The 27587-nt window shown below is 41.3% G+C and overlaps 1 protein-coding gene across 1 annotated transcript in view; it reads left to right on the top strand.

Annotated features, from left to right (window-relative positions):
• The window catches only part of sdk2b (sidekick cell adhesion molecule 2b), a 268384-nt gene that overhangs the window by 209298 nt on the left and 31499 nt on the right, over nucleotides 1-27587 (top strand). The window contains exons 5-22 of the mRNA XM_039616015.1: nucleotides 4793-4926; nucleotides 7884-7995; nucleotides 8365-8555; nucleotides 10053-10136; nucleotides 10240-10434; nucleotides 12153-12269; nucleotides 12543-12710; nucleotides 13125-13227; nucleotides 15742-15918; nucleotides 16954-17090; nucleotides 18466-18613; nucleotides 19964-20104; nucleotides 20988-21169; nucleotides 21681-21796; nucleotides 22884-23079; nucleotides 23457-23555; nucleotides 24832-25023; nucleotides 27365-27486. Of these exons, the coding sequence (XP_039471949.1) occupies nucleotides 4793-4926; nucleotides 7884-7995; nucleotides 8365-8555; nucleotides 10053-10136; nucleotides 10240-10434; nucleotides 12153-12269; nucleotides 12543-12710; nucleotides 13125-13227; nucleotides 15742-15918; nucleotides 16954-17090; nucleotides 18466-18613; nucleotides 19964-20104; nucleotides 20988-21169; nucleotides 21681-21796; nucleotides 22884-23079; nucleotides 23457-23555; nucleotides 24832-25023; nucleotides 27365-27486 (2614 nt within the window). The remainder of the gene's footprint in view (nucleotides 1-4792; nucleotides 4927-7883; nucleotides 7996-8364; nucleotides 8556-10052; nucleotides 10137-10239; nucleotides 10435-12152; nucleotides 12270-12542; nucleotides 12711-13124; nucleotides 13228-15741; nucleotides 15919-16953; nucleotides 17091-18465; nucleotides 18614-19963; nucleotides 20105-20987; nucleotides 21170-21680; nucleotides 21797-22883; nucleotides 23080-23456; nucleotides 23556-24831; nucleotides 25024-27364; nucleotides 27487-27587) is intronic.

Genomic DNA, 27587 nt, shown 5'->3' with positions numbered 1-27587 from the left:
CTATTTTTAAAGACTACTTAAAAAAATTTCAAGAAAGCTACCTTAGAGAGTTGAGGCTCTGTTTAAGAATAAATGTGGTCATTTCTTTTACGTTTTGTTGCCTTACATACTCTTTTTCCATTTGTGTTTGCACCTGTTTCAATAAATCACGGCATCTGCTTCCCATTTTCCACTGATGCATTTGCTCCTGCATATCTGTAAAGTCACAATTACCGTTGAATGATATGTATACAAGGTTTTTCTGGTGACATATTATATGCTTATATCCAGACAACGTTTTTAAGGAAGGCGTTGTTTAGTTAATATTATGACAAACCATATGCTGCACATATTACAGCAGCATAGCTCCATATAAGAGTGCTTGACCTGACACTTACTTAAAATTGTAATGGTGATAGCAGTGCATTATGAAATAAAAAATATGACAAAAAAGCCTCAAATTGAAAAGCTAAAATCATGTAAAAAGCAAGAATTGTCGCACATTAGCCTTTTAAAAAATTACAGCATTTGGTCTCATTAGTTTCCAAACTCTTGTGGTGTTGGTCAAAGATGTGATGCAATACAGATGTAAACATGCCCATGCATGTTGGAATTGTGTGGCTGGCATCAAACTCAAAATGAGCATATTTTTTTTCCCCAGAAAATATGTAGAATTTCCCAGCTTTAACATTTGATATGTTGTACTGTTTTCAATTAAATATAAAGTTTCAGTGATTTGAAAACCATTGCAATGTGTTGCAGCATCCCAGCCTTTTTGGAGAAGTGTTTTAACAATGGGTCACAGTAGAGCAATCCAATCTAGCTAAACCACGCTGTGAGTGGGCTCAAGAGTCACCACAGAGACTCACAATAAGAAATGATTGATTATTAAAATCACTTTCCTATTAAATGACTAATGAATTAATTATTTTAGTGCAGGTTGATTTTTATGTAAGAATTCAGTTGATGGTTGAAGAATTTAGGGTTGTCCTGTTATGGTAAGACAATCGATACTCAGCCAATGAAGGCTTGTCGTTAATGGCTTTGAGTTCATTTAGATGTCACTATTTGAGCAGTATTGGGGACATCGTTATGTTGGTTTGAACACTCAATGAACCACAAGTGAAAGGGAAGCAAGAAGCGAACAGTAAGGCACAAACCTTCAGTCCATACACCCAGTGAGAAAACAAGTGCCTGTTTTCATGAGCAACACTCCCTCACCTCCTCTCATTTCTCTCACTTCTTCATCCCTCCATCCCCAGGAGCTGTGGCTTTTTCATCACAACTCTGTTGAGCGGTAGGGCATGTAGCCTGTTGCTTGCTTTCACTCTAGCTTTCTTTTTCCTTCATCTGTCTACTGCCTGTGGTTTGACTTATACCTTAGCCAGCGATGTGAGCCATTTGATCCTGCTGACCCCTCTCTCTCTCTCCTGGGGGGTGGCCATCAGCCAACTGGGGCCATTTGTCTGCATGTAATGGAGGTCTGAGGCTTTGGAGCGAGGTTAGGCCCCTCACGGCCCAGTGGAGAAGGACAGCCACGACAGATGCCAAAACACTAGAGAGTGTGTGTGTTTGTATGTGTTAGAGCAGGACCAGCACTGTCACACTGTGTCAGTGCTGGATTAACAAAATAAGATATGTATACAAGCTGACAAAGTCGGTTGTTGAACTCTCCGGAGATACACTGTGAAGCCACTGTTGCAGCACTAGGACCACGTGTTTTTAATTAAAGGGAGCAACCCTGATCATTGTATATTTAATTTTGCTGTAATATAATTTATTTTTAATAATGGAAATTAGAGACGGGAAGCAGCTAGTGGCAAATAAAACATTTATAGTTATATCTATTTCAATCAAACATAAATCCTCATCATCATTATTGATGAAAGTGCTACAGAATCATTAGAAGGCTGGCATTCATTGAAAAAGCGCCCTTGATTCTTTACATAAAAAATTGATCCACAAGAAAGTAATTGCATATGGGAGTAATACTGCTTATTGCTGCAAGCAAAATTAGGGTTGCGTAAAAGCTGCACAGTTGGCCAAGATGTTTCTGGGCAGCTGTCCTGCCTACCAGGCTCTCTTGTAGACCATGGCTCTTTCTGAAGAATAATAATGGAAAAGGAAATTGGGTTGGAATAAAAAAGAGAACGCATTCTAAGATGTGAGAATAAACATTAAAACTAGACAGAGACAGAGGCATGTTCACACATATCTGATTTGTCCAAATTTCTCAGCCTTGTGGCTTGATAAATCCCTGCACCATGCCGGATACGTGCTAAGCCATCGTTATAAGCAAGCCTCCGACAGCTGCTCACAACACCGCTGAGAGATGGGGAGTTGAATAAGGGTGACCAAAATCAGACAGACAACGATAAAAGAGAAAAAAATAATGAACATGTTAAAGCAGAACTTCAAGAAGCATGTAAAACATTAACTGCTCTTTTAAGCGAAATTCTTATCTTTCCCTTCTTGCTCCCTTGATATACATGCAAAGCCATTCAGGATAATTGGCTTACTTTTAATTTCTTCCAGCGTCATGTGGTCTTTGATCCCTGAGGCCCAGCACACACTGGGAGTGGTTAGATGTGCTGAACAAGCTGTGTAACCAAGTTTTGTGTGACCCCCACTGCACCAGCCCTGATTACAGGCTGGGGGGAGTGAATGCTCAGCATGGGAGCACATTAAAATCAACTAGCAGGGGGAAAATGCCTCCTGCTCCCAGAAACTGATGAAATCTGGTTTTGCTCTGGATAATATTAGTTTGAACTTAGTTTGGCAGGTGCTTTGACATGCTCCTGAATGATCTTTGAGGGAAAATAAAGAAGAACTTCAAAGATCACCTGATATGTTGCATTATCACAGAGAGAATGGGCTGCGTCGTCGAGGTCATTGGAAAGCTGTGGGTAGCAGTGCTAGCTTGTATATTTTGGTCTTTCATAAGTGGCAGGTAAAGAAGTTAAGCCCTGGATTGTGTCCCCGTTTTGGAAAGGTCCTGGGAAGTCACCCGGGATTCATTCGGTGCTTTGGACACTTCCGTTCTACCCGCATCCCTGAAGAGATCCATAATTCATGGCTGTGTGTCCAGGATGTCACCGCTCCAGCGAGCTAGCATTAAATATTTACCTCAGATCATAAGCCACAGCCATTGAGGCCTGCTTGTCCCTTTAGGAAGAGTGTTTTCAGTCTCAGCATGCATGAAGAATCCCAGATGAGCCCAGCGACTGGAGCTGCTTTAAGATGTTTGAAAATCAATCAGCTCCAAGATGCATCTCATAAGTCATCACGCTCTAAATGCTAACAGCACAGGTACCTCTATGCCACATGCACAGCATATTGCTCTCTCTGCTGTGTCAGATGATTTTCCTGCATGCCTCTGTGAAGCTTTTTCTTTTCTTTTTTTATGGGCGTGCACAGTTCTATATATTTTCTGTATTTGCTTGTGAGCACCATACTGTTGGCATCTTTTTTTGCTGGCTTTCTCATCAGCTCTCTTGCTCCCCTGATCATGCACAGCAGGTATTCCGATCCCCTACTGATGAGATGAAGGTTTGGATGGAGGAAAAAGTGGAAGGAGAAGTGGAGTGGGTTTGATTGGAGGAGGAGAAAAAGAGGAAATCATCAGCTGTGAAACAGAAATGTGTCTGAAACTTACACGACAGGGGTCGTAGTTTTTTTTTACACTTGTTTACAACAAACAGCAAAAATTACACTATTTCTAGAATACATGATCAATGACTTGGGGAATAGTTTTTGGTTTTGTTTTTTATTGATAACTGAGATTACAGTTAGAGGACAGTCTTAGCACTGCTAATAGCCTGAAAAGTTTGAAGAGGACTCCAAAAGGACCATTTTCCTAAAGTGTTACTTGTTTGTTCTTTGGGCTTTTTTGTAACAAATACACTGATTTTTTATGTGTATTGTGTTTTCAGCTCAAATTTTAGAATCTATAGCTTATTTGTAGTTTAGAAGTTTATCTATAAATCTATCTTATCTATATTACTAAGAACTACTTCTGGTGGGGTGGAAAGAAAAAAGAGAGATGAGGAATAGAAAAGTAAGTAGATGGATATATAAAATCAGAGTAAAAGTGATATCTGGAGGAAGGCACCTAGTTGGAAATCTGTGTCAAGACTGAAGACAGGCACACATCACAGGAGGGTGGGGGTGGGCTCTCTCACTGGTGGCTATAGTGACGAAGAAAGGGAGGACTTGATAAAGCCAACATGACACCAGGTATTAGCGCCTATAGGCCTCCTGCTGAAAAATGGATCAGTGTTTATTTATTCAGGCATTACTAAAACAGCCAATAAGAAAGATGCTGTTGATCCCCGCCAAAAGCAGTTTGCTGCCAAAATGCTGGCCACACGAAGCAGAGTGGTATAAATAGCCAATTAAAAGCTTTGGGTTATTAAAAGCAAGGCTATCATATTTGTGAAGCGACTGCACAGAAGTTAAGACAGGAGAGAATGTCAATATTTCTGCTTTGCTCAGTCAGCGCTTACACATTGTTTACACATTGTAAATCGATATACCTAATGCTGCTTGAACAGTGTAATTAAAATGTTAAAATGTTTAATGCCTTCCTCAGCCACGAGATAAAGTGTGGACACAAAAGCAAACGTCAGACATGTTTAGTTTTAATTAGGCAGAGGGAGACGGCCTTAAAGTTTTTCTTTTTATAGAAGCTTTCTATGAATGTCTCACTTTTTCTTATGTATATATCAAAGTTTTTTTTCCTCCTCCTCACTGAATGAGCAGAGTGATTTTATATCTAGTGCATTCACCTTTTTTCTTTTCTTTTCCTGTTCAGTGCCATTACTTTGGACAACACGCTGGTTATCTTGTCTACTGTGGCACCGGATGCCGGACGCTACTATGTGCAAGCTGTAAATGACAAGAATGGAGAGAACAAGACCAGCCAGCCCATCACCTTGTCAGTAGAGAGTGAGTAACCACATATACGTAATACGCTAATCAAGGCTTAATTGGAAACGCATTTAGGCTTACTTTTACTTTTATTATCAAGTCTGACCCTTTTATGTCTTTGAAGGAAATATTAAACATTCACTTGACAGCTTGAGCCTTTACATAGCAGACATACAGTTTGATATTTTGGCTTGAAAAATGTGTGATTGCTCACTGTTTTTAGTAAGCCCCGGTGCAAAAACAGTATTTAAATGGTTTCTTAAATGCAGCTACTTATGTAAGAGTGTTACTGTCTTGCTGTTACTGTGTATAGTTTATAAAGATGTCATTGGAGTTTAGAACCTTATAATATAGTACATATAAACTAAAGCTGTGAAATAAATGTAAAAGACTATAAAATGACTATATTAATACTCATAAGGTCACCATGTTTTTAGTTATTTATGAAAAGCAAAAATAAAACATGCCTGATTTAAATTTGGCCAATCTCCCCTTCAAATTTGCCTCCTTGTGCACCTCTGGACTGTTTACACAAGGGGTGTCCAACTTCAGGCCTCAAGGGCTGGTGTCCTGCAGGTTTTAGATGTGTCCTTGATCCAACACAGCTGATTTAAATAGCTAAATTACCTCCTCAGCATGTCTGGTAGTCCTCCAGAGGCCTGGTAATGAACTAATCATTCGATTCAGGTGTGTTGACCCAGGGTGATATCTAAAACCTGCAGGACACCAGCCCTTGAGCCCTGGAGTTGGACACCCCTGGTTTACACCCTTCTGAGCTCTTGCACATCCTCACCTAAGATTTTATGTTTACTTCAAACTGGCAAAAGGAGAAAAATGTCAAATTCAGTGTCCATCAGAACCAACTTTCAACTGTCTTGATGAGAGCTAGATGTATGAGTTATGACCCAGAGATCAAACAGTACTCTTCTGCAGAAAAGCCCAAAGGCACCACTTCAGGTCAGGAGTGTGACCTGGTGCGCCTTCCTGACCTGATGCGCTCATTCAACATTCATCCTCCAGACAGAACATTGTGTGTACACTGAAAGCACGTTGAAAAGAGAGGAGTTCTTTGGCCACGCCATTAGTCTGTGTTGACCAGCTGACCCTCTTGACAGTTTAGGTTCCCCTTTTACTTCTTCCTCTTCACTAAAGTGAAATTCAAGTTGAAGGGCTGCTTTAGAGACGATCCAGCGCATAAGTAAGTTGTCTGGTTTAAGGAAGCGTTTTAAAATACAGCAGTACTGGGAGTGTTCCAGAGATGTATAAAGAGACGACCTCAAAGGAATATAGACAAAATCTGTCAGGTAAAATTTTTAATTGTACCTGATTATGTTTCCCTTCACTGTGGGAGCTTAACTACCTGAGTCAGTACCAATACTCGCACGTTGCTACATACATACACAAATACATGCACAAAGTAAGAGGAAGCTGCACGGACAGAGGTACAGGTAGATTGTTCTTCTGCCAAGTTAGTTAATATTCACAAGCGTCCTTAGCTTGCATAACAAAAAAACAAAAAAACACAGAATACACAAATCAAACCAATTCGGTCGGCTTCAGCTCAGCAGAGTGAAATATAAGAGGAAACCTAACAGACAGCATCTTATGACATGGTAGACTGGAGTTCATTATGGAAGTGAATGAGGAGGGTGAGGGTAAGATATTATAGTTGACAACACAAGGGAGCAAAAATAGCCTGTGGCACATGTTGAGAACAATGGCAGAGTTGATTATACAAGTGCTAGAACACACACACACACACACACACACGCTCGCACACACGGGTTCAGGCTATATAGAGCGCGTAGCAGGAGGTCTCGACTCAGCAGGTGTAATGGAAATACACGATTTATATGAATGCTCCTCACATATGCACACACATGTGCGCATGCATACACACATACAAGCAATCAGATACGGGCTGTTATGAAAGCCGGTATTTGGAGTTGTGCGTGTGGTTGACAGAGCGCTTGAATTTTACCGTATGTAAGCATGTATGTATCACTTACCTGCTGCGGCAGCTGTTGCTGCAGTGATGCATCTGACACTGTGAGCTTTCCTGGGTCCGGCAGTAGTTGCCTAAGATTTGGCAAGGCCAAAGGACAAGGAAAGGTGGAGAGCAGGAGTCATGCTCAATTTACAATTTATATACTCAGGATGAAGTTTTAAAAATTGATTATAACTTCAGCAAGGCTCCTCCTGTGTTTTTGTTCTTCTCTTAAAAAAAAAAGATTTGTTTTCTCTGCAAGATAGTAGTTTGATATGGACATCATATCTTGTGATGCGTGTGTGTGTGTTTGTGTCTGTGCATGCATCTTAACACCCAAGACTGGTTAGATTGAGTCATGACAGTCCCTGTAGCTACATCTGACATGTGCACCCACAAGCACACTTCCAGGGCACGATGGGATTGACGGATCAGTGTGAGTTTATCGCAGACATGACACATCTCAAGCAGCACACGCACGCACGCACACACTGGGGTTTCCTTGCCATGAGCTGTGCCGTAATGAACGCACACACACTCAGACAAACTCACACAGAAATAAACAAGGATGAGCATAAAGTGTTGAAAATGTGGGCTCAGGCACATGCGGACACACGCACACAACAGCCTCTTCGCTTCTTAGGCCTCATGTTAGTCAAACAGTATTTTTCTATCCCTGCTTCTGGTTCTCCGGCATATATCTTGTTATACACAGTGAGTGCACTGTCTCATCGTATTTGACCAATCTCTCTGTCAGAACTCAGATACAGTGCGTGCACTGGTCAGTTTCAATATTTCATGTCGATGAGCACCCACTGGGTGGAAATGAAATTTATAGGTCACTACAATCCAAAGAACCCAATGAAATCTCATCAGATTGTCCCTCTGTTAATTATATCCTATTCCCATCTATTAGGTTCATTGATCTTTGCTTAACATCTCCGTGTTTTGTTGACATGTTTGTGTGGCGACCTGACTTTGTGTCTAGATGTTGGCGGTCCAGCAGATCCCATTGCCCCCACCATTATCATCCCTCCCAGGAACACCAGTGTGGTCACAGGCACATCAGAGGTCACGATGGAGTGTGTGGCCAATGCCAGGTAAAAATTCCTGGAAGTGCAGGGTTTCAAATGATTCGGTACAGTCCAAAATAGAGGATTTTATGGGGCTATTTTTCACAGTTGAAAAGAAAAATAGTCCCAGTGAAATGACCGTTGGTGATATATTGCTGCGTGTCAGGGGCAAAACTCAGAAAACTGGGCAAATAGAACCAAAAACATCTACGGTGCTAGATTCTAATGGTAAAGAGTTGGAAGCTAAATGTACTTCAGCTGTATAATTATAATTTGCTCATGTCTGCTTATGTGACGTGTAACACCGTGAGGCTTTATGGGCTAGCACAAAACGAGCATTCTCACAGGGACATGGATGTTACAAACACATCTCACATCCTTCTTTCCTCTCACTAGACCTCTTATCAAGCTGAGTATCTCATGGCGTAAGAACGGCGTGTTGGTGAACAGCGGTTTGAGTGACTTCAACCGCAGACTGACCATCCTGAGTCCTGTGGTGAGCGACGCCGGCTACTACGAGTGTGAGGCCATTCTCCGCAGCAGCAGCGTGCCTTCAGTCAGTGCTGGGGCTTATCTGCATGTCCTTGGTAAGAGCTAAAGGCTAAAATATGTTCCTGGCAGGGCCTTGTGTCTATTATTTTTGCCTATTAATATCACTTAGTACTTTTTGCTGTAATTTTTCCCAATACTTGCACACTTCCAGGTGACAATATCTATTTATGAAACTCATTACCACATAGTTTCACATCAGTTCACACATTTTTTTTCTTAGAGGACAAAAGCAATAAAAAAAACCATTCACAGAATTTCATGTGAATGTCTGACTATTATAATGGTTCACAAAGTTTATATGACTGAGTGCCACTTAGGAACCTAGCAAATGATGGAAGGCCATATATAAAAATGCATATCAACCACTTTTAGGCTTCTTTTTTTTTTAAACAGATGCATTTGTCAGGTTTAGTTTGCAATGATCTGCTTAAAATTGAATAGAAACCCTGGGCTCATTGAGTGCTACTTTGTCATAGCATAACACGAAGTGCGGAGAAACTAAACCCACAGTCGTGAATTCTTTCCTTTTCACACCCGCTGGCCACATAAAATATTTCCATGGGGCACCACTGGCCCGCAGGTAGCACTTCGAGAGCTCATGATCGATTACCTTGTAGGTTTACTCAGACACTGCATCACAAATACTATTTGAGTTTTTAGTGTTCAGTGCTGCCTGAGGACAGAAACACATACGAGTGAAAGCACACATATTAAGGAAATGCTCTCTCCTTGCTGCTTCAAAGTCAAGATAAGTTTGTCATTCTTCTCTCTCATGCTTTGTTTGTTATTTGATATCAGTGTCTTCGCTTTTGTATTTTATACTTCAGTATTTGGAGCGCATTACCATAATGTTTGTATTTCTATTCTTTGCCTGTTGGCCTTAAGGTTTAACATAGTTTTTAGGTGTTTATAACTTTTTTTTTTATTATGCTCAAGTTAAAGAACAGACTAATATTTTCAGTCTTGGTAGGTAATTGTATGTACCTTCATATCATGGTCTACATGTAGTGACCCACATGCGTCACATATGTGGAAGTAAACTTTTAACAAGAGTGACTGTGCGAGCTTGATGCAAATATTCAGAGTCTCACTACATAAATGTGGTAAAAGCATGACTGTGAAGTTGTGAGGCAGTAAGGGGGAAGTGTTATTGATTTAAAAGGGAGAAAACTAATGGTTGGCCTCAAGAAATGGTTTAATAGCATTGCTTGAGTCACTTTTATTCCATCTGACTGAAACACTTTGATGTTTTCAGGGTTATGATGTGATTCAAAGCACAAGGTGGAAGGGGGGGGGGACTTTTTCCACGATACTGCTAACTGAGCCTTTCCTCTACCTCCCTCTATAAGTTTGAAGGATAGCCTAACCATTACAGAATACCAATTACTCACTTCTATAATCAAACTAGTCTCATCGTGTTCTGCTGCGTTATCAGATATTTGGCCCAAAATTCAATACATTTAAAAGCAGAAATAACTTCTGCTTTAAGCTCGCATTGTTTTTGTGTTTCACTAATGTGTCTGCTGTTTCAGAGCCACCACAGTTTATAAAGGAACCGGAGAAACACATCACAGCTGAGATGGAGAAGGTGGTTGACATTCCCTGTCAGGCACGGGGTGAGAGCTTGCTGGTATTACAATAAGATAATATAAAGTAAACCCTGTCAGAGGAGAAATGTTTGAACTGAACCCCAAACTCTCCCTCGCCCACCCTCTGCAGGAGTGCCCCAGCCAGACATTGTGTGGTACAAGGATGCTTTGCCTATCGACCCAGTGAGGACACCCAGGTACAGGGTGTTGGTGGGCGGCAGCCTCCAGGTCAACGGCCTACTGCCTGATGACACCGGCATGTTCCAGTGCTTTGCCCGAAATTCAGCCGGAGAAGTTCAGACCAACACTTACCTGGCTGTTACAAGTAAGTGCTCCAGCAGCTTTTCAAGGAATTACTTCACCCAGATAATTGCTACTATTAAACATGTTGTAAAGTGCTGAATTTGAGCTAAACATTCACTTCACTTCAGCTTTAGAAATGTCAAAGTGTAGTATTTTAAAAATATTTTCAGAATACTGAAAGCAGGGTGACTTATGCCTTGCTTAGTTATAATGGCAAATCTTATTTTTGTAATACTTTATCGATATCTATAAATGGATGTATGGATAGTATGGAATGGTTATAAATGGATGTATGGATTTCCTCGCTGCAATTCAAGTAAAAAAGCTAAATTTGTGATTATAAAGACAAGTCTTTAATTTAAAAAAGAAAATGACATCATGGTACTAAACAAAGCAGTGACCTGTGTATGACTGGGCTAGTAATGGCCAATCTCCCAGGACAAATGCAGGGTTTTGCTGTAGATGAGCGTGTGAGCTCAAGGGCCCTACACTGAGTGAATAAAAGTCCAAATAAAAATAAAAAAGTGACAGTCTGTTAAACAAACTGCTGCACTATTGGTTCTTTGCCTTTGGAAAATGAACTAATTCTCATCACACAAGAACCTGACTTACTGTAAACACTGCAAGAAACACTCAACTTGGGACATGAAATATAGATGAAAACCACAAACAAAACTTTGGTTACAGGAAAAAAAAAACCACAGGGATGCATCTTTTTTTTCTGTAGTAGTGGCATTTTTGTCTCGTTCTAAGAAATCCGATACCTAGGCAGTGGAGAAAAACACTTTGGATATGCACTACGTCTGACAGCAGAGTTGTGATTGCGGCGGCGCTGTCAGTTGACTATATTGCAAAAGGGAAGCTTCCCTATATAAACTAACAATTAGGCCAACAACGATTAAGTTTACATTACTGTGGAAAGGCGAAACATTAATCACGTTTGCTGCTAAACTGTAATCACCTAAATGATGTGAATTTAGAAGTCTTTTTTTTCCCTGCGCTTCTGCCACTGTTGGTATTTGAAAATAACTGCTAATTTTACTCTCACTGTGCATCTGTTTGGCAAGTTTCTGACATCTAATTTTCTTCACTTTGTCTCAGTTCCTGCTGCCTTCGCTCCATGCCGTGCCGCGTTATCAGAATTCATAATATTCCGTCTCGCTAAATCACCCCTTCCATCCCTGTTTTTCTCTACTCTTCTTCTCTCCCCCCTCCTTCTATGATCTCATCTTATCGTCTTCCTTTTTGTCAACACAATCATGTTTGTACTTCTCCTTCAGCCCTACTCCCTGTGTCCTGAGATTAGCAGCGCACCTATGACAACTCCCTACTCCTCCTTTCCTCTGGGAGTGATACAGTTTTCTGTCATCCTATAAAAGCTTTGATTTATTGCATATCATAAATACGGATTTTAGTTATCTACAAATTGCCTTCCTTTTCTGTCTATACTTCTTCTCCATTCATTTTCTTTTCCTTCCTTTCATATCCGCTATCTCTGCGGGTGCAAAAAATAGACCGGCAGCAGACAGTTATGGCACCGAGGTGAAGCCTGTGTCAATCCGTTTGGAATTAGTGGGACAAAGCATCGACTAAACACTGCAGCAGGCTGGTGCTTACAAGAAATACGTTTGAAGTGGGGCTTTGCCACAGACAGTTATTCTCTCACCTCTATAACCCTCTTACCCTCTCTCGTTACTGTACTGAGCTTCCTTTATTCGGTGTGTGTTTGTCTACCCTCAGGCATTGCCCCGAATATCACAGCCGGACCCTCTGATAGCACTGTGATCGACGGGATGTCAGTCATTCTGCACTGTGAGACCTCTGGAGCTCCAAGGCCAGCTATCACCTGGCAAAAAGGTCCGTTACACGCATACACACACCACTAGGGATTGTGATGTCTGTTATCTGTAAAACATTGGGACCACAGTTTGCTGTGGCTTAACAAATAAAGCCTGATTTGATTCCTTTACTGGGATTTACCTTTTGCCAGGTTTTTGTGTTTGCATTCCAATAGCAGCTCAGGGAAGCACCGTCCTTGTTTCTGACAATCTGCTTTTCTCATTTTTTTCCTTCTATTCTGTGTGACCCTTTTCTCTCTGCCTACCACTTCTGCCCGTTCCCATATGCCAGGTGAGCGCGTGTTAGCCAGCGGTTCAGTCCAGCTGCCCCGGTTCACCCTGCTCGAATCGGGCAGCTTGCTCATCTCGCCTTCACACATCTCTGATGCCGGGACCTACACTTGCATGGCAAGCAACTCCAGGGGCATTGACGAGGCATCTGCTGACCTTGTTGTTTGGGGTAAGTGGGCTTTTAAAAACACATATACCTGATGTAATGCGTTGAAAAAGTCCTTACTTTGTGATAAAAACAGGAAATGAAAGAGTAGTGCAGTTTTACTGAGAGACATGTGTTTAGCAGGAAACAAGGTTGTGCTGTATAATAACAAAGGAATGCTCAATTGCTAAATACAAAAGCATTCTTCTGTGCAAGTCTGGAGTCATCATTTTGGTGTTTTCTTCAAGAAGCCATCAAAAGACAAAATACAAACCAGGAGCAAGTCATTTCGACTGAAATGAGTTTTCTGAAATTCATTTTTTTTTTGCTATTGTTCTTCTGAGGAAAGACATTTTGTAGACCGTTTTCTCCTCTCTCACTTCCTTCATCTTTTTCTCCGTCTATCTCTTTCTTTTCTTCTTTATTTTGTGTCCACAGCTCGCACTCGGATTACCACCCCCCCACAGGACCAGAGCGTTATCAAAGGAACTAAAGCCATTATGAACTGTGGAGTCACACACGACCCGAGTGTGACAGTCAGGTAAGGGTCCATTTAGAAACACAGATTTATTAAGGCGCAATGCATATTTATATATAACAGTTTCTACAGGCTATAGTAAAACTGATGTCACCTGAAAGCAGTAGATACTGTTATCAAAAAAGGAGTCGAACATAGAATAGGCAGGTTAAAAGTGAGTCGTTCCCATTTTTTCTTTTTCTTTTGTTTTTAATGAAAAAGGGCAAAATACAGCAAATTCAATAGCGAAAAGTCAAATACTGAAAACAAGCAAGCACCAGGAAGGAGCTAATGCATGCAAACAATCAGGAGAAAAAGTGAAGAAAGTAAGTCGTGCAGTTTGTCTTCCTGATTAACCCGTCCCACGAAAGGTGAATAAGTTTTACCCAAGCTAAGCTGTCATGTCTTATATCTGTGAGAGATACGGATTCGTAGCAGAGGGAACTTCATTCCTTGATTCATTTTTTTTCCTCCTGGCAGAAAATTGTTTCAAAGCCAGTTCAGTGTACTGTAGGCATTTGTATAGGGACCTTACCCTAAGACATTACCTTGTAGGCAAGGTTTGAATTATTTCTATTTTCTCTTTATTTGCTCATGAAACAGTTATACATGCTGTCAGGTTTGCAGCTGAGAGAAAATACCTGAAATTGTCTCAACTGGCACAAGAACACATCTAAGCAGCCCACTAATTTAATTAAAGTAAGCTCTACCCGTGCCTTAATGATGGGGCGTTGATTGGTAACCCTATTAATTTACACACTCACAGTTTGCAGCCAGCGTTTCCTTCAGACTTTTGCTGCCACAATTGTGTTTATTGTAGCTATTATTATATTTCTTCATTCTTCATACCTTTTATGGTGGCTATAATAGTTTTTCTTTTGATCTCTAGACCTATATGTGTGTACAATTGTTCATCTGGGGCATGTCAGTGTGTGTCACAGATGCATTCTTCATTGTTTGGGGCAAAATTTTAAAAAACTTACTTATTTAGTAGGAAATAACATTTTGGAAGAGCCTTTTTTTTTTAAATTAAAAACAACAACAACAAATCTGAAACTTTGCCAGCCCTGTCCTCTAAATGTGCCCATGCCCACGGTGTCCACAGATCAAAAAACCGAGTTTCGTAATGTAGGAGCCACATCCTCAAAAGCTGCAGAATCTTTTTTTAGTTTACGCCAGGAGAAAGATTCGACCAACACATACTGATCAGAAGACCACAGAGACCCCAGAGACCTTTACTAATGAATGTGGGTGCCTGACCATGCAGAGGAATATTAACTTGACTTCTCAATTTGATGGCGATCTAGCATAAAAAAAAAATATCAAGGCTAGTTAGAAGGACCTGTTTAGAAGCTTTGCACCACTATCTGGATCACTTCTAAGGGACTCAGCTGTGTCTTACTGGTGAAGAGAAGATTAAAATAGATTAACCGGACTATAATAACCAAACTGACACTCATCCTAACCTATTTTTATGTATTTCTTACATGTCTAATACCTAATAAAGCTCTGCAGTTGAGCCTTTTGTTTTTAGATCGGCTAATAAAGAAGCTTCATCCTCGGCTTGGTTGTGTATGTCATTTAGTACCCTTATTATCTTATTTTCACCACTACAATTCTGCTATAGGGAAGGGTTAAGGGTCGCACAAAAATAAATAAATACATGCACTGAATTGCTGTTACTACAGAGAGGAAACCTGTGACCTGGACATACACCTACGCCTGTTAACCATGTTTGTCAGCCACCAGCATATACATATTTCTTTACATAAAGAGTCCCTCGCACAATACTTTACAGCTGCTGCCCAAAGCAGCACAACAAACAACCGTTCCACAGAAAATGTAGTGAACTCCAAGCGTGTAGCTGACATCAGTAGCGATCAATAGTCCCTTTCTACTCGGAGGAGAAAGCTGCATTTGAAGCCACGTTTGTGCCGCGCAGTTTTGATGAGCGTGAATCGGTCGTTTGATATGCACCCGTCAGCCGCGATGATATGCGGGGCACCTGTGATGGTGAGTTTGAAGTGACAGGGAAGAGGAAGATGAAAAACCACACTAATGACATGTTTTTCTTGGATTGTGGTCGAATAAAAGAAAACCAAAACCTCAGTTTACTCTTTGCTTTACTGTCAAAAAGAGTTAACCTGCAATCTGAAGGTGACATACATATATATGTACCTGATAAGTTCCACTCTACAGCGGGTGGCAATTAAATTATCCAGCGTTAGCTTCTGGAAATATGCTAGAAACGACTTTTGACAGATAATTTCATGGATTTAATTGAGCAATAAAGTGTAAAGAATGTGCTTAACATGCAGTATGAGTATTTGCGATTGGCGTGCAGGTGGTGTGAGTAATGCTATATTGTGACTAATTGTAATAATGGAAAAAAACACAGAGGCTGATGAATACCGCAGTTTCCTTTTTTAAAACGTGTTTAAATTGATTGACTGATGCAGTGGAAGGAATGGATGCAGCAGATGATGATGACGTTAATGACATTTAACAAGCCAGCTGACTGAAGTCTTTGTATTCCAGGCATGTCTGGGAAAAAGAGGGCTCAGTCATAAACGTTCAGTCCATCCCCCGCATGCGGCTAGATGCAGATGGTACGCTTCACATCTCCCAAACCTGGTCAGGTGACATAGGCACCTACACATGCCGAGTGACCTCTGTTGGAGGCAACGACTCCCGCAGCGCGCACCTCCGTGTCAGGTAACAAGCCCTCCTCCCATCATTCACCATCACCATCGTGCGACTTTCTATTTACCGGCCTTCCTTTTTCCTCTCACCCTTTTGTTTCTCCAATATTCTCCAGTGTAAAAACACAGGAAGCAACATGTTCTTTGTAGAGACACAACACACACACAGAGGCGCAGCACAGACATTCACACGCATACGCACGTGCGAGCGCCAGACACATGAGTGCTTACCACCATCAGCTTTCCACTGCTATTCTGTCTGTTCCTATTGACACCGCTGACTCATTTTCACTTAAGTGACGCCTGTTCTTCCTCACCTCCCCTGTCCTCATTCTCACCTGACACACTTCCAGCCCCAGGGGACCTCCGCCTCCATTCCCCATCTCCGATACTACACATGCATGCACGAGCGCTTCTGTTTTTATTCTCAAATCCCTCGCTTCCACATAACTTTGCCTGCTACTGTTATACTTTGGCACACAGAGAGCCACGGCAGCGAGAGTGAATCGAATATGAATGTGACATCAAACTTTCTGTTTGCCAGACTGACTGACTGATTGTTTCTGTCTTTGTTTATCGTGCTATCGGCCGTCTCGTTGGCTGCCTGCCTTTTGACTGAGTTACTGTCTATATCAATTCATTGCTATAAGGTTTATCTATCAATCTGTCTGTGCTTATCTGAATTTATGGCTGAATGAATTAATGATCCTCTGCTTTGGCCTCATTTATTCATGTCTCCCTGTGCATTTTCTTTCTGTCTGTCTCCTTATGCCTTTCAATCCCTTTCCTCCCTCCGGTGATATCCATCTCGTTTTGTTTGCCTGTGTGTCCATCTTGACAAGGAACCATCTTTGCTGTCTCGTCTCGCCACATTTCATCACCTGTCTACCTGATCTCTCTCTTACAAAAGATTCTGCTTTACTTTAGATCTGTACAAGCGATCTTCAGAGAAAAACGAAACGTTCGCTAACTCCCTTGGCTCCGCGGCTTGTTTGCTGTAATAGAGAGATTCTTTTATTTATCGCTCTTGTCCTGCTGTTCCCTGCAGACAGTTGCCCCATGCCCCAGAGAACCCTACGGCCGTGCTGAGCAAATCTGAAAAAAGAGCCATCGACCTGGCTTGGGCCAAGCCTTTTGATGGCAACAGTCCCCTCATACGCTATATCCTGGAGGTTTCTGAGAACAGTAAGTCATAAAATGTCCTGTCTGTTCCAGTCATGCATCCTTCTCCTGCATCCTTCACTACCTTATATTTGATGAGTTAGGTTTGGGGAACTCAGCTCATGGGATTAACAGTGCAGCAGTGAGTTAAAAAGAGGCTAAGCATGGCTGGTTTAGACTCCTGCGTTCACAGTGTTTTTCCCAAGGAGCTTAAATGCAAACAAATACAGGAAAAAATTACAAGAAGATCAAATAGAATTTGAGATCAGGATCAATATTACTAATTAGGAATGTCCATCGTTGCCTTTAGGCTCAGGACGGATTTGTAACTATAGCGGAGTCGCGCTGTCCAATTTGCATCGCTGAATTAAATACACTGAAACGAGGGGCTTGTCACTGTTGGGTTATAACACTCATAAAAGTTTCATTATGATATGATTACCATTGAAAAGTAACCCGATGCAGAACAAATGTCGGTATAAGCAATTTGTTCAACTGGCATAACATCAGCGTAACACCTCTTTGGAATACTTTCATGTAGCCTACTGGCCTTTTTTGCATAAACTAGCCGGTGTCGTTTCAGAGCTGTTGCACCAGCATCATTTCCCTCCTCCATGGGCCACCGGCGTTGTGGAGCGTCTGTGCTAATCTTGCAGGTGTCCGTTATTAAATTTGAAGTAGAACTCTGTGCAGCTGACACTTATTATCACCCAGGCACGCAATTAGAGTTTCACTGTCGTGTCTTTCGTCTTCAAAATAAAGTAAATACTTCCACAGCTTCTCTCTTTTCTGCCATCTTGTAAGCTGAGCTACACGAGCAGACTGGTATTTGTCAGTGTCACGGAGTAAGAGGGAAACAGAAACAATGCTTTTGGGACTTTTGCTTTGTATCGTTTTGTAGAATCAAAGAGAACAGGAAGGTGAGGTAAACAGTATTAACAGTAATGGTTTGCCAATTTGGAAGAAGTCTCTGAATAACTGAGGATCAAGGTTTTCCTGCCATCAAAAAACATGCTAGGCTGATTCTGCTATCATTGTCCCCTTGATAAATGCACTGGCTTAAATCTGGAGTTGGTCTCAGGGTGCTGCATGTCAGCTGCTCTCTGCTCCTAATACTTAAATGCAGCGACCAAGTTTCCCTGTGGGTATCAATACTGTTATTGCTCTTCTGTTTTGTTTTGTTTTTTATAACCATTGCTTGGTTTGTTTCATTAAATTGAATTTTAAAACCTTCTAAGACAAAATGACTGGAAGGCATTAAATTGAAAATCCCTTTCAATATTGGTGAAATTCCTTGGAATGTAGCACTCCTTCCTGAATGGAGCAATAGCAATAACTGAGGTGTGTATTTGTGTGCATGTAGGAAAAAAGGTGTAAAAGTTGATTTTCTGTCTTCTAGATGCTCCCTGGGCCATCCTGCTGGCCAATATTGAACCTGAGTCCACAGCAGTGACGGTCAACGGCTTGATCCCAGCTCGCTCCTATCAGTTCCGCCTCTGTGCTGTTAATGATGTGGGGAAGGGACAGTTTAGCAAGGAGACAGACCGGTGAGCTAAAGACACTTTTTATATCTCACATCAACATTTTAAAAGCTTTTTTGTCCCTTTCAGCGCACCATTTAATTGGCAGTAGCAGTGAGAAACCTAAGCAATGTCAAAAAACAAGAGTCAAAGCGGGACTTTGTTGGTTGTTAGTAAACAGTACATTGTGTATATGAAATCTGTTTCCTAGACAACCGGATTGACTGATCCCTTCAGTCAAGAGTCGAGAGAGGAGGGATATACATGTAAGCCTCCCGAGGAGAATACACATACAAACGTGCGCAATTGCATGTAAACACGCATTTTCAAACGCACATTTTCAAACACACAAACACCTACTGACTCTGAAAGCCACAGGGAGGATTTAGGTTTGAGGCGAGACCGCTATTGGCTTCTCTGTGGCCTCACACAACCTCAAGCACTGATTGCTCTCCCTATCCCTTCTTGCCTCCATTCTTTTCCTCCACCAGTCTGTCACGCTGCCTCCTGCTGGGAGCTCCCAAGCCATAGGAGAGCCATAGGGAGCTTCATCTGTGTGTCACGGGGGGTGCAGCATAGAACTCTCCATGAGACCATTTGGGACTAAGTCAGTGCCAGTGATCTCGCTCCAATCTGTCATACGCATCTTCTCCCCAGGCACACGGGGTGTTTTATCGCAGTAGAAATATAGCTTTTAGGTAGCCTAGGTATCCTTTCAGTTTCTCAGAGGTGATTTCAAGGTGGTGAGTATTGCACATATTTTGGAGAGCAAAAGCAAACAAGAAATGGTGACAGTTTATTCACAAACAAAAGGATATGGAAGGACACAGTTATGAGGCAGAAGGTATTGTACGGGGAAATGCTTCAGCTGGAATTTTCTCATTTTTTAAACTTCTGGAGCATTAAAACTAAAATCCTGCCTGCCTAATAACTCATGGGTCTTCCTTGTGCCAAAAAAAAGCTCTGACCTATTGAGATATGGGCATGAGATCTCTGGGGTTGCTTTAGATCTTTGTGAGTGGGACCTCTGTGGACTGAACCTGTTGCGGTGCATCCCACCAGATTCCTATTCCTTTAGCTATTCCTGAAAGGGTTTTTGTGGGGCAAGTTATTATGCTGAGAAAAGGACTGTATGTGTGCGCTGGGTCTATACAAATGTTTACGTGGCTGGTACATGACTGCCAGGACCCAAAGCCCCATCTCACATGCTTAGAGACCAGCCAACGACCCTTTCCCAATTCAAAATCCTTGCAAACGTTACTGGGGCTTAAGATTTCCCAGCAGAAATAGATGATTGGTGTTACACACGAGTTATCACATGTCAGTGGTTTTAATATAATGTCTTATCAGTGCAATATGTGTGTGTGTGTTCTGCAGGGTCTCTCTCCCAGAGGAGCCCCCCAGTGCTCCTCCTCAAAATGTCATTGCTAGTGGTCGGACCAACCAATCTATCATGATCCAGTGGCAGCCTCCGCCGGAAAGCCACCAGAACGGCATCCTCAGAGGCTACATCGTTCGGTAAAATCTCCACAGACACCTCTCGGTCTCTTACATTTATGTAAATGGTTAGAATTTACACAGTTTTGATGGTCCATGTTATAAAATGAGGGACTGCGAGTGCTTTCTCAAGTCAGTGTAGTAGAAATTTGATCATATTTTATATTTAAAGGAAGTTACAAAGTGGTGTGCACATCTATTGTGCTTCATTTGTCAGTGTTCTTACGTGAAGATGGATTTTATTTCTGATTTGTGACCTTCATATTTTGCATTTGCACTTTCTTTCTGAACAGACAGAAGTCTGAATGCTTTTAAAGTGCTTGTAAAGTGTAAAATATTCTTCTAACTTTATTACCAGTGCATATATTATTGATCCATCTATTTTAATTTATGTCTTTGGTTTTGGAGTGGAAAACTACCAGCAGCAGCTAACTTGGAGTATGTTTTACATCCTTTACCGCTGTATTTTAAGATATACATGCATATCTTGTCTGTGAGAAAAAAAACAAAACAAAATTTAATGGCTGATTTGACTTAAAAAAAACTTCAGCAAGTCTATTAGGTAAAGTCAGCAATATGCCAAACTGACTGTAAATCCTGTAGGCATGTAATTATTTTGGTTTTCTGTCAGGCTTTTTATTCATTACATCCAAATAAAACAGCAGGTGTTTTCCAGACAAGAGTCAGTGCTGTCAGTTTCTTTAATTGCTTGTTGGCTAGTGCTTTGTCTCCCCCTAGCAGGGATTCTAATGTACTGCTGGGCTCAGGTAAAATAGTAATGTCTTTGTCAGTGAAACAACTAAACTGTCAGAGATAAGGTACAAAAATCTGCAAACACATGGACTCTCATCCAGAACAGAACATCTTCTGAATAGTCCAACAAGTTTATACATGTCTGTCACAGGTACCGTCTCACTGGGCTGCCTGTGGACAACCAAATCAAGAACATTTCCAGCCCGGATGTGACCACGCTGCTGCTGGAAGACCTCATCATCTGGACCAATTATGAGATTGAGGTGGCTGCCTACAATGGGGCAGGTTTGGGCACTTTCAGCCATAAGGTTACTGAGTGGACCCTGCAAGGAGGTGAGCACTCAAAAGCTTTTTCCATCTTATTTAATGTCCCATTACTCAGTGAGCATGCATGTATATTATTTTTTACTAAATTCAGTAAAGCTTATCTTTAAGATGTGTCAATCAAGCATTCGCTATCTTACAAATACAGTGTAAATCCTTCATTTTATTTTATTTCAGCATATATATTACTGAAATCTGCTCTAATAGCTAGTGCTAACTGTTGTCTTCTTTGTAAGAAACATACAAATGACGTGACTCTAAAATCCATAAATAGGTCAGACCACTGCAAACAAACCCACAAAGAGTTCTGGTGTAAGGTTTAAGTACCAGAGAGAGAGTAATGGTGGTATCTGCCCTGACCTACGCAGCAGCAATCAATACTGACATCTAAACAGATGCAGGCAGACTTCCAACAGCGAATTGAAAGGCATTGTCACACCCTTGTTTTTTGCCTTCTGTCCTTCTTCTATTTTTTCTTCCGCTCCGTCTCACTTTTTCTTCCTTTCCTCATCCATCCCAGTGCCCACCATAGCTCCAGGCAACGTGCAGGCCGAGGCGGTCAACTCAACAACTATCCGTTTTACGTGGACAGCCCCTAACCCCCAGTTCATCAACGGCATTAACCAGGGCTACAAGGTCAGTAGACGCCGCAGTGTCAACACCACCAGTCATCACATCCATTGGCAGACCTGTCACAGTTGAGCATGTAGTATTACATGTAGCACAGGGGATTGAAAAGCCAGGGGGGTTAACGACATTTGGTGCCAGTGTGAACAATGGATTCTGTTCACCGATTTGTCAGTCCGAGGTCATTCTCTTTATCCTTACAACCATTTCTCATATGTAACTTTGTAAGGCTGCGTGCCCATAATGATAAATGTCTTCATTATTTTGTCAGAGGCTCTCAAATGTAGGCTATCTCTGCCCCTCTTGTGTGCACCTTGAATAAATGTAGCCCACAGGGATTCTCAAAACTGCATCCATGGTGCAGTTGTACTTTTCTGCTGACTCCACTGAGACTTAATTATGTTATTGGGTTTTTCTTCTCTCTCTTTTTGTCTGTCTGTTGAATGGCAGTCCACAAGTCTTAGTCAGCTTGGTGGAAGGGTCATACTGTAAAGACCCAATCTGAATTTTAAATACCAGGATTTTCTCCCGGGAACGAGACTTAAGAAGCAATGAGAAAAGGGGAGGTAGATAGTGTGGACGGTGATAGAAAGTGTGGCAAAAGCAGAACGGAGAGCTGGAAAATGAAGGCGGACAATCAAGCATTTATCCCGCTGACATCCTCTAGCCAATTCTTTACTTCCCTGGAAGCTCGCTCACTCTGAAAACTGGAACCAACCCAATAGACAAGCCATTGGGACTCATTACCAAGCAGCTAATTGGTCAATCCAGGCCCCATTTGTAGATGCTATATGGTGTGCAATGATGGGATGCTATCATGTCTCTCTTGAGCCTACATTGGCGGAATGATTCAGTCACTCTCCCCCAGTCAAAACCTCTTTAGGGCATTTTTCTAAATATATTTGGGAGAGCTATGATGCCAAATCTCTCCTCGGAGTGGCTTAGGACCACCACAGAGAGACACTACTGTTAGTTTTGTAAGAATTATTACAGAAGAAAAAGGATTAGTTGCTTTATTTTCAACCATGTGGGTAATTTCCTTCTTTCTTTTTTTTTTTTTCCTTTTGTTTTTACATTGTTTTTTCCCCCACTTTAGTTGCTGGCCTGGGAACCTGGCAAGGATGACGAAGTTGCCATGGTAACAGTACGACCGAACTTCCAGGACAGCGTCCATGTGGGATATGTGACAGGTCTGAAGAAGTTCACCGAGTATTACACCTCTGTGCTGTGCTTCACGACACCCGGAGACGGCCCCCGCAGCCCGCCTAAAGCATTGAGGACGCATGAGGACAGTAAGTGACTTTTCTTCCACACTTTTCCCTCTCCCACGGTGGCAAGGGGACACATGCATCTCACAGTAACACATCCTTTGGGCAAGATCTATTATTCATGTAGTAAGGAGTTGTAGAAAAGTGCTAATGAATAAGTATATTCGGCATCATCATAATTGGGATATAGTTCATTACGGAATATTTGCGAAGCATTAAATATTCCCAGTGTACCCCGGCTCGTATTCACCGTTTTTTCTTTTTCTTTTTTCCAATTTTAAAATCCAGACTCTTAAGATGTCAACAATGAATGGCTATTTCCAGATCCTAGTCAATCAGCTGTACACCTGTGGCTCAAAGCCTCTTAGGCGTGCTCATTATTCTTATTTGTCCCTATTCAGCCCCCGGTGCAGTGGGTCATCTGAGTTTCACCGAGATTTTGGACACCTCACTCAAAGTCAGCTGGAGTGAGCCCAGCGAGAAGAATGGAGTTCTCACAGGTACATTCACATAACTCCCAAATTATACTTGTAGCCAGAGGCAGAAAAGGTGAGAAATAGCACCTTTTTTTTTTCCAAGGTGGTATTTGTCAGAGTTGGGTTGACAGACACCAGTCGCATGAGGCAGTGCTCAGGTTGAACTGAGACTGGAGGATTTGGTTGTATATTGCAGCTGCTTGAACTCATTTAGTGAAGCCACCCCAGGAGAGGTTCTTTATCGTTAGTTGTTGTTTTTCTTTGTTTTTTGTGGGGGTTCATGCACATACCGCTTCCCAAGCCACAGACAGACTATACCAGCAATAAGACAACGCTTGAGAAAATAAAAAAAAAAAGAAAGAAAGAAAAGAATCTTTGAAAAATGACATTTTTCAGCCAACATTGTCTCCTCTCCCAAGCTCTCCATATGAAATATCTCTCAATAAGGCTCCCTTCGAGAGACATTGCTCAAGTCTTTTGCAATCGTAGAAGAAATATACAGAAATGTGACCATTTTACTATGAAACAGTATAGTAATAAAAGGGCAAAAAGTCCTTAAATTATCATACATAATAAAGACCAATAAAACATCACATTGACTGATGAGATAGATCATTAAAGCGATTCTTTCAGTGGTAAGTGTGCAGAAATGGTTCTTTGGCTTTTGTTAAAATTACATTCCCTACTACTCAGTGATTTTTCTATAATACTGGCCAATATACTGTTTCTATTATTTTTCATGCAACCACGCCATCGACTTATCAGTTGCTTAATGTGCAGTAAATCTTTCATTCCATCGACTCACATGCAGATTGTTTTTCTTGAGTATTACGTTAAAAAATCTAGCTAACAAATTTTGCACAGCTTGATATTTAGCAGCATGTTGTAAAGTATTTTCCAACATTTCAATGTGTTGCACGCTCCCAGGAGACAAACACTGACATGCCATGTGAAATTATTGATTTGGCAAGAAATGCTGCTTAATGCTTTGTGCAATCACATGAAAAGAGCTGCTGGCCAAGGAGCAAATTGCATTAACTTTGAGAGGGCGAGCATGTGTGTCTGTATGTGTGTATGGGAGTGGGCGGAGGGTGCGTGAGTGCAGGGAGGTATAATCACAGGCTTATTTAATTTGCTATATTCAATTTTTGATGAAGTTAATTTAATATTTCTGTTAGCTTGCCCTGTAGCACGCAAGCCTGGGGTTGCTATTGTAGTAAAACTGCTGTCAAATTTTCCCTTGGAGGATTCTCTCTGTCTGTGAAACTGTCCGTGTCCACTCATCACTGCCTCTCCTTAGGTTACCGCATTTCTTGGGAGGAGTACAACCGAACAAACACCAGAGTCACCCACTACCTGCCCAATGTCACCTTAGAGTACAGGGTCACTGGGCTCACTGCTCTCACCACCTACACTATTGAAGTGGCAGGAATGACCTCCAAGGGCCAGGGCGTGCTGTCCTCCTCCACCATTTCCTCCGGTGTCCCACCAGGTTAGTAACCAAGCAGTGACTACAGATACATGAGAGCCAGTATGCCCAAACAGTTTTATTCCAGATGATATGAAAGAGTAATTTAAAAAAAAAATCTGTCACTAAAAGCAGCTTTTAAACATGAACTGCATCACTGAACTTTTCTAAAAATCACCAGGCAGAGGTGCACATGAGAACACAAGTTACTGCAGTATATTGAATGTTAAATAGTCTTTAACCTCCTAGCTCATACTACAAGCCTGTGTGGTGTCAGCTTGCATCAATTCTTGCGAGTATGAGAAAAGCACTAAAAGTTCAGTGACTTCACAGCTTGTGAGTGGTCAGCTCCTCCGGCAGAACGCTTTCCCCTGAAAAACAAAAGACAATTTTCCTGATTTTTCTGACACTGTCTAAAGTTCATGTGTGAAAATGGATTATTTTATTTATATGAGTTTCAGTAAGCCACATATGTTATATATATTCAATTTTACACACGAGATTCTACATTTCTCACATTGCAGTTGCATCTTTAATTGTGCCCGCCCACTAAAGTCCCTCTCCAAAATGTCAGTTTGTATTCAGAGCTGTTTTGATGTTCATTCAGTCTCATTGTAGACATCGTCAGCATTCATTTTTTCCGTACTTGGAGAGCGCCCTCTGGAACAGAAGATGTTACACAACTGTGTTGAGGCTAAGTATCACTCATCCTTGGTTGAGTGCTCCTTGAAGAAATAGTCCCTGTAAAATCTGTTAACAGTTCATGTGTATTCTGAGGAGAGGTGGTGGCATGTTGTGAAAGCGAATGAAAGCACGCTTTTACATGACACCTGCAAAAAGCAAGTGTTAGAAAAATTGATTGACATTACAAGTGCCATAGCATTTTTTTTTTTACATACTCAGACAATATCTACCTTTATCCGCGTGCCTTCATTCTCAGGCAGTGTGCAGTTCCAATTAACAATCATAAAACTTTTCCAAGCTCAATTAATTCTCAAGTCAAAATTGTGTCTTTATTCAAATTAATGAGCAGCTGGGGACCTTTACTGAACCTTCCCTTCCCGTAGATTTACTGTCACGCATTGAACTCGGTGCACACACTCAATGTTGTCTGGCGCCAGACACAATGAAATCTGACCCCGGTCACCTCATCTAGGACAGAAGCAAAAAAAAAAAAAAAACCTGCACATGCACGTATCTCCCCGACATTCATGAAATAATAGCTCCCTCGATAGCATTAAGGACGATTACAGTGTTTAATGATTTCATATTTGCAAAACGGTGTAACAGAAACACAATGCCCACGTCAATTACTGGAGCTACATTTAGAGGCTGTACATCTGTGAAACCTGTGAAATGACAGGCTGTTTTATTGAGAACAGGCCTCAGTGTAGCACTTACATTCAGAATAGCAATTACTCCCATTGTATAGGTATAAAGAAAACGCCTATGTGCCTGCAACTGTACTGCAATGACCCAGCTAAAAGCAGCCTCAGTAATCAGTCATGCAAATAATTTAGAGGTGGTAATTTTACAGCGACACATAATCTGCCTTTCATTATGATTGAATATACTCACATTTAAGCAATCTTGGAAAAAACTGTTTAGTATGCCCATGGCAATGATGATATCTTTTTTTTTAAAAATACTGGGTCATATCGATGGGCTATGGTTTGGATTAATGTCTTCAACTAGAATTTACGTAAACTGTATTGCGCTTTGGGAAGAGGGGATTGCTTAGTAGGTTTAATATTTAACTAGAGAAAAGTATGAGGTAAAAAATGATGAATAATGAATCTGTTTTTGCACTTGCATAAATTATCCAATCCTACCTAGACAAGCACAAAAAGCGTTGATATTCATATACGCAAAAATGCTTTCTGTTCTTTGGATTCACCATTTTCAGATTGCCCCCCTCCAGGATTACCAGTGAATAATCCATTCTTATTGTTTATTCAGCTCAAGTGTAAACAAGTAGGATATCAGATTGAATCATATCTCCAGATAACTGCAGTGTAATTGACATTCATGGCATTGTCTCTATCTGTGTACTGTCTGTAAGCATCTTTTCCAAATCTAATCTTCTTTTTGGTGTGTTGGCTGAAGGTGGGAGCACTCGGGAGAGAATAGGATGAGATAGCGGAGAAATGTATGTGTGCAGTATCTGTACTGCCACAAGAGGGTGCTGTGGTTGATGGATTTTCCTATGTAGTCCACAGACTCAAAAACTTGCCCTGTGGAAGAGGCAGCAAGAGAAAAATATCCATATCTTAGTGCACATTCTCCAGTGACATAGTAATGTCAGCCCAGTTATTGCTTTATGTGACCCTTTTAATTGTTTTGGGGTTTTTTTGCTTCCTCACAGAGCTTCCTGGCCCTCCTACCAACATGGCAATTTCCAATATTGGCCCACGCTCCATCAACCTGCAGTTCAAACCTGGCTATGATGGCAAAACTTCTATTTCCCGCTGGCTAGTGGAGGCCCAGGTGAGCCAGATTTTAACAGGAATTAATACATTTTTTTTTAGTTATTTAAAAAGTTCAGTAAAAATTCACTACGTTCCTCAGTTCCTCAGAAAGAGAGGTGC

This window comes from Oreochromis aureus, linkage group 8 (assembly GCF_013358895.1).
Source record: "Oreochromis aureus strain Israel breed Guangdong linkage group 8, ZZ_aureus, whole genome shotgun sequence".
In the NCBI taxonomy this organism is placed as follows: domain Eukaryota; kingdom Metazoa; phylum Chordata; class Actinopteri; order Cichliformes; family Cichlidae; genus Oreochromis; species Oreochromis aureus.
The sequence above is the reverse complement of the archived record's forward strand: the minus strand, read 5'-3'. Positions and strand labels throughout refer to the sequence as shown.